This window comes from Falco punctatus (genome assembly GCF_963210335.1).
Source record: "Falco punctatus genome assembly, chromosome: 2".
Classification (NCBI taxonomy): domain Eukaryota; kingdom Metazoa; phylum Chordata; class Aves; order Falconiformes; family Falconidae; genus Falco; species Falco punctatus.
The window spans coordinates 63867369-63874397 of NC_137581.1; the positions used below are offsets into that span (position 1 = coordinate 63867369).

General features: G+C 38.2%; 1 protein-coding gene across 5 annotated transcripts in view; it reads left to right on the forward strand.

The window, feature by feature from the left end:
- ARHGEF7 (Rho guanine nucleotide exchange factor 7) overlaps nt 1-4827 on the forward strand; it is a 164911-nt gene extending 160084 nt beyond the window's left edge. For all 5 annotated transcript variants that reach the window (XM_080375532.1, XM_080375528.1, XM_080375531.1 and 2 more), the window contains one exon: nt 2267-4827. In XM_080375532.1, the coding sequence (XP_080231658.1) occupies nt 2267-2389 (123 nt within the window). In that variant the 3' untranslated portion in view covers nt 2390-4827. The remainder of the gene's footprint in view (nt 1-2266) is intronic.
- Nucleotides 4828-7029: the final 2202 nt, after the last annotated feature.

The following is a 7029-nucleotide window of genomic DNA, read 5'->3' on the forward strand; positions in this document are numbered from 1 at the left end:
TCTGCTGTATCACCAGCAAAATAAGCTTATAGAGACTGAAATAATATTTGCTCTAGAATGTATTATTTTAGTTGTATAAGTGTCTGGATTTATTTAGGCCTTGATTAATGGTCTTTTAGTGACTTGAACACCTGTTACGTATCAGTTCTTAAAACATCTCATTTCCAGAGATGAGAGTATTTTCAGTGTCTGTTGTGGCCTTTTTTTTAATGAGGGCTTAGGGTTAGCTGCTGCTTTGTCACATGGGGGAATTGTGCAAGATCTTACCTGAGTTGCTGGTATCGAAGCTGCAGCTGCTGTTTTAAGTATCCAAAATGAGGTGTTTAAAAGTAGCTTTTTCTTGTTAGGACATGGCCTGTTTAAACCATGCTAAAGCTGCTGCATGTAGTCATTGCTTATTGTGTAGGCAAAAAAGCACTGAATTATCCTCACTTTCCAATGTGTGAATTGGCGAACTGACCTTAACAGTTCTGATTCAAGACGTTGGATAAAATCTCCAGTGTTTAATGTAAAATAGATTTGAATTAAAATTACGTTTTAAGCTATGAATGTGAATCCAAATTCTTTGCCCATCTGTAAGCGTGCCCAGTATTTCTAAGGATGTCATGCATGTTCCTGGAAATAGGACAGTTGATGTCTTAAATTCTGCTGTTTTCAACATACAAAGCATGTGTGTCCCAGGTCTGACGCAAAATTGATGGTCTTACTAAAAATATAATTCACTTAATATAAGCATCAGTAATAACCTACTAATACTCATGTGGCCTGGCTGCTTTTGTACAAAGGATAAACACGCTCCCCCACTGAGGCCCTGCAGATATCTGTGTGACCATAAACAAGAAGTTGCCTTCTCCTGATCTTCAAGCAACAGCTCTCTTTCCTGGTTCCTTTCCAAATAGATTGTTCTCTTCAGAATCTTGTACCTTCCAAAGCCAAAACTTATTAAAGCCTGAGCTAATTTCTTTTTTTTTGTGTGTGTGTGTATCAGGAGTCTCGGCTTAGAAGCATTTATTGGTCTGCTGCTATGATGTTGCTGACTGGAAAGTGGCAGAAATAATCTCTTGAGCTGGGAAGGTCCCAAGTGACCAAGGGCTTTGTGAATAACGGCTCTCTGGGAGTACATAGCGTGCTGGTTGGTGTAGGCACCAGACTGCCTGTTGGTGAGAGTTACCACACAGAGTGGGGTGCCTGCCGTCACAGCTTCCATAGGTTATTCATGGCTCTTTCTCCACAGGCACTATACTTAAATAGTACAGTCCTGAACTGGAAATAAATAAATGAATGAATGAATATAAACTAGGTCTGTACCTACAAGAAAATAATGAAATTTGAGTTTCTCAACAGACTTGAGGAGGGAATGGGGTCAGCAAGGCAGCAGCTGTTGATCCTGTCCTGTTTCTAGAAATGTCTGTAAATGACAGCTTATTGGGAGTGCAGTGGTAGCCTTGGATTGCAGATCTGTTTGTTAAACACCCGTAGACTTGTTGTCCTGGTGCTTTAATGTAATGTTGTCTTACCTTCTGGTTGCTTCCCTACTGTTGCCAGCGTCACCTGGGCCTGTACAGGATTAATCAATGTAAGCATTACTGTGGTTTGGTCAGTGACATCCTTGTGGTCCTGTTGTTCATGGTATTTCAATATTACCTGATGGTGCTAAGTATTGAGAACTGACTCAATATAATGTGCAGAGTGGTGGTGTTCCTTGAAATTCAGACTCTTCTTAGACTGTTGGTAGTCATCTGGTTTAAATTTTAGGTCACAAAACACTTCCCAGAGAACATAGTGTTTTTCAAGATAGTCTTTTCAACTATTTACTTCCCTAACGAAGCAAGTTAATTTGCATTAAGTTTTAAGAAGCATTTCTGAGATTGTGAAACTAGTTATAATCACAGGAGACTCTTAGGGGGGATTTTTATTCTGCTTACTGCTCTATTTCCCTTCTCCATTAACAACAAATACGTTCTACTCTTCGTTGATCAGATATGAGCAGAAGAACTCAAGATTATTGGCCATCTGTTACTAGCACTTGCATTATAAAAGACCCCTAAGTATAAATAGGAAATAGTTTAGTCTGATAGATTTTGTTGCATTGTGTGAAGTAACTGTGTGTAACTTGTGAAATTTTAATAGAAGGCTTTGCTTTTGAACAGCTAATAGCAGTCTTACTGAAAAGAGCCTTCAGAATTTGTAATTGACAATGTATCTGTAGTCAGAAAAGATCTGTTAAAAAAACCAAAACACTAATATTTCTGTCGCTATTAAACAGGATAACAAAAAGATGAAGAAATCATTAGAAGAAGAACAAAGAGCTCGCAAGGACTTGGAGAAGCTTGTTAGAAAAGTTCTAAAGAACATGAATGATCCATCTTGGGATGAAACCAACTTATAACTATTTTTTTTTCTTTTCCCCTTTTTCTTTCTATTGAAAGACCAGTTGTAAAACTGAGCTGGGAAGCCTTCTGACATTAGTCAGTGTTGCATCAAGAGCACTACAAAACAGGATTTAACTGGATCTAGTGATTTCTTGCTCTGAACATATAGAAACAGTCAAGCCATTTACTGAAGCAATCTGTAAAGTGTGGAGACCGTGGATCCTGAACTCTACTAAACTTAATTTGTTTGCATCTAAATTACCTCATTTTGCAGAAAGTGCAGCACCTGACTAAAAGTCCATGTTTTTCAGTGGCTTTTTAATTAAATATATATTTTTCTTGTAAATATCTGTAATTTTGAATGCATATGTGATTGATGTATCAGGGCTGATATGTTATTTTTTTCTCTTGTTATTATAATGGTCACAAGTGTTAGAAATGACGGCAGTACTGTCTTACCTAAAAAAGGTCAGAGTTCTTTGTGGATAATTATGGATTTGTTCCAAATTACCTACTCATCACACATGCAAATTTAAAAACCTATTTTTCCTATTGACCACTATTTAAATCCTTCACTGTTATTTATGTCTGTGCATACATTTTTAAACAGTTTACAAGTCTTTAAGAACAGTATTAAAATACAGAAAATTGTTTATTGACAGTAGAAACAGTTTTTAACTAAACTAATGCCCATGATTTATGTTCATGTACACTTGTTTGGAAGACTAATCTGTTTTGGCCACCAAAAGACTGATGTACTTGCCTGCTTTTTATGACTGTGATTTTTAGGTGTTTATGTACTACATTTTCTATTGTTGTGCTTAAACATTCAGCTGGCTAATAATTTAATAGATAATGCAGTTTGTTAAAGCAAAAAACCCAACAAAATTTTGTGAATAAATTGTTGCTATTTATGTTTTATGGTCATAACAATTAAATTTAGCTAACCTTTGTGCATAAGACACATGGGCTAGGCCTAACTTCATTCAGAGCTTTGTTTTTTATACCACTATGTAAGACACTCTGAAATTCCCAGACTGTGGAAGCAGTCATTCCTTTCCCACCCTGTTTTCTCAGCATATTGCTGGTTTCTGTCCTACTAGGATTTAAATGGAAACAAATCTGGAGATAGGAATTTTTTAAAAAAATCATACTGTAATTCATAATTTGAACTGTGACAGATTTTCACATACATAAATGGACATTTATTCCCTAGTCTTACAGGTGCAATTACTGCAATCCTTTCTTGTATTTAAATTAGGAGATGCTACATCACTGCAAATGGTGAGCTTCAGTTGGAGCACTTAAAATACAAATCCCATTAGAGCTCATTGTGTTTCATTGATTTCAGCAAACTTTGGATTAAACTCCAGATGGTGCAATTTTCTGAGGGGTTTTTCTTCAGTTTATTTCAGTCAGAAGTGCAGGTATAGCACAGGTGTGAGTCACATCTTTTTGTCATGCTGATTTTCTAGTGCCCTTTAACTCCTGTTAAATTTAATGCTCAGACTTGAGCAAATGTTTATATGAACTTTTAACGAGTAGGAGCCAGGATGGTTAGGGTGGTAAGAATTTTCATGCACATTTTGAATCTAATGAAAAAGCTATTTTTAAAGCTATCCACTTTTCTCATCCAAGAACAACTTGTTGTTTCAAATGGGAAAGAACATCAGTGACTACATGCTTGAGAAACAATTCCGTGGGAATGGACTGAATAGGCAATTAGTTATCTGTTTTAAAAAGCTGAATATGTTTGTAGGTATTCTAACTGGTGTTCCTACAGTTTTAAAATGTCTTCCTTTTAATTCTAGAGGAGGAGACTGGGTAAGAAAACTAAAAATGTCTACAGTATCAGAGCTACGTATATTCACAAACTTTACATTTATGATAATTCTTGATACCAAAATCTTTTCCTGTTTGCAGTTGCACAAAATATGTGGACTGACACTTGCGTTCATCTTCGTATTTATACTCCCACTAAAAGCTAAGTGATACTAAACCCTGCGTATTCATAATTCTGGCTAAATTTAGGAATTTTGCTAACATTTTTCCTTTCTGACAGGCTATTTTCAGAGTGAATTTTAATTTTCAATTGAGCATATGTGAGAAAGGACATTCTGGAGGAAGAAGTATAAAAGGAATACATTAATCTTACCAGTATTTAGCAGATTTTAACTCAGGAACAACTTCCATCATAACAATTTGTTTTGCATTATATTGCAATATATTGCAACCGGTGGCATTGCTGTATAGATTTGCTGACTCTTAGTACCTGTGGTTATGATTTCTGACAGTACCCCTATACTGACATCTAATGAACATGCCTTAAACAATGGGATTAAGCAATTAAGCAGTTGTTAAATATGACCAGGACCTAGGGACTGATTTTATCTGATTTTATTCAAGGTGGATTGGGATGACTTAAGTTTAAAAAAAAAAAAAGGAAAGAGAAAAGCCCCCCACCTAATATTGTAGGTAATTTTTGTCTCTAGTGCAGAGAGCGAGCTTCAGGCTTTCGGGATCCAAGGAATATCTGAACTTTTTTCTTTGACAATTTGTTATACTGTATATAGATTGTAAATTTCACCATGGACCTTCTGAATTGTTGGAACTTTATATAAAGCATGGATAAATGGGGCACTGTTTATTTAACCTATTAAAGGGTTATTTCTTTGCTCTCATCATTTAGGGATGAGGAGATGAAGCCATTTCTTATCCTATAGATGTGAAGCACTTTCAGTTCTCGACTGTCCAAAATGTAGCATAACGTTTCTGTGTACTTACTGATGTATGCGTGTTTGTCTCACCATGTCATGGCATCTTAAAGACTGAACAACTGACCGCCTTTGTATAAACCTTCTTAACGCCAATCATTTAGGGAATTTAGAGTGTCTGTTTACAGTATCTGTGGAGAATTCAAATTTAGTTTAGACCTCACAATAATACCTTGATATCGACTACTAAAGTGTTTATGCTACATCGTTGTAATTAAACCATGATTTTTTTCCCCTATCCTGTGAAGTGTTACATTTCATCTCTAGTATGTGGGCTATGAGATTAAGAAGGAAAATTGCTTTACTTTTTTTGGTGTTTCATATAAATAACCTCTGATATTTAATAGTTGATACACTACCTTGAAAAGGCTTTCTTATGGTCTTTTTATAACAGAAATTTGATGCCTGAAAAACAAACCAGACTAAGGGTTGTTTAGAGGGGTGAGAAGGAGGGTCTTAACTGTCTTATGCTGAGGAATTGTAACTTTCTTTGGCAACCTGACCTGCTAGGGTAATGGAAGAGATGGAGGAGATCAGAGAGAAGACTGTGAAAAGGAAGAAAGAAAGCAAAGAAACACTTGAAAAGCAAATTGTTGCATAAAGTAAAATTGTCTGCATGCACAATGTATCTGAATAGAACTTAACATTTATGACAAGTGTGTAGCAGAGGGAGATTATTTGGTTGGTGCTACCTGAAATAGGGGAGGGGGATGATTTTTATGGTAGGAACATTGTCAATACTGCTTTATGCAGTGTGATGGGATGGGCAAAGCTAAGTGTAGGGAGTCCTTTCTTCATAAAGATGGCTTCAGTCTTTAGGCAAGACATTTGAAGGGATTAATAACTGAGCTTAGATATGTGAAATACAGTAATTCCAGCTTAGTTTACCAAGGAGGTGTGCTTAAAAAGAGTAGAGGACTTTAAGTGTAGCATTTTACAACTTTTGTCAGAAGAAATCTCGTATTTTACTACTATTTTCTTGGTTCATCACTGTAAAGACAGGTATTGCCTGCAATTTGAAATAATCATTTATTTTTCACCCTAAAAGTGTTTTGACAGTTTTTGAGTGTGATTTATTGTGGTGGGTTGACCATGGCTGGCTGCCAGACCCCCATCCAGCTGCTTTCTTACTCTCCTTCCTCAGCAGGAGACAGGAGAGGGAGTAAGATGGAAAAGCTTGTGGGTTGAGATAAACACTGATTTCTTGCCATTTAAAAATAATTTGGATGGTGATGAACAAAGGGGAAAAGCAAAGCTGCCCTACCCCACTCTTCCCTTCCCAGGCTGAACTTCACTCCTTCATTCATGACACTCCTCTCTTCCCCTCTCCCCCCACCAAGCAGCACGGGGCGTAGGGGTTGCGGTCTGTCCACAGCTGTTCCTCTTTCCTGTTCCTCCTCCATGTTTTTCTCTGCCCTGGTGTGGGTCCTCTCCATGGCCTGCGGCCCTTCAAGGGTAAACCAGCTCCAGTCTGGGTTCCCCCTGGGCTACCATCCCTGCCTGGAGCCTGGGCCAGTGTGGGCGCTGTGGACTGCAGCTTCCTTCAGGGCACCTACTCCAGCATGGGGTCCTTCACAGGCTGCAGGGTGGGTATCTGCTCTGGCATGGACCTCTGGGCTGGGCGGGGACAACTTGCTTCGCTGTAGTCTTCACAGCCTACAGGGGAGCCTCCTGCAGCACCTGGAGCACCTTGTTCCCCTTCCTGTCTGACCTGGGTGTTTTCAGGGCTGTTCCTCATGCTTTTTTCTCACTGCTTCGCTCTGCTTTCCTGGATGCACCACCATTCTGGCTGAGGGACTCAGCTGTGTCCTGAACCCCTGCTGCTTGTCCAAGAGGTATCTAATTTACACCCTGGTGAAGCAGCTACACATAGTAGGCTCAGA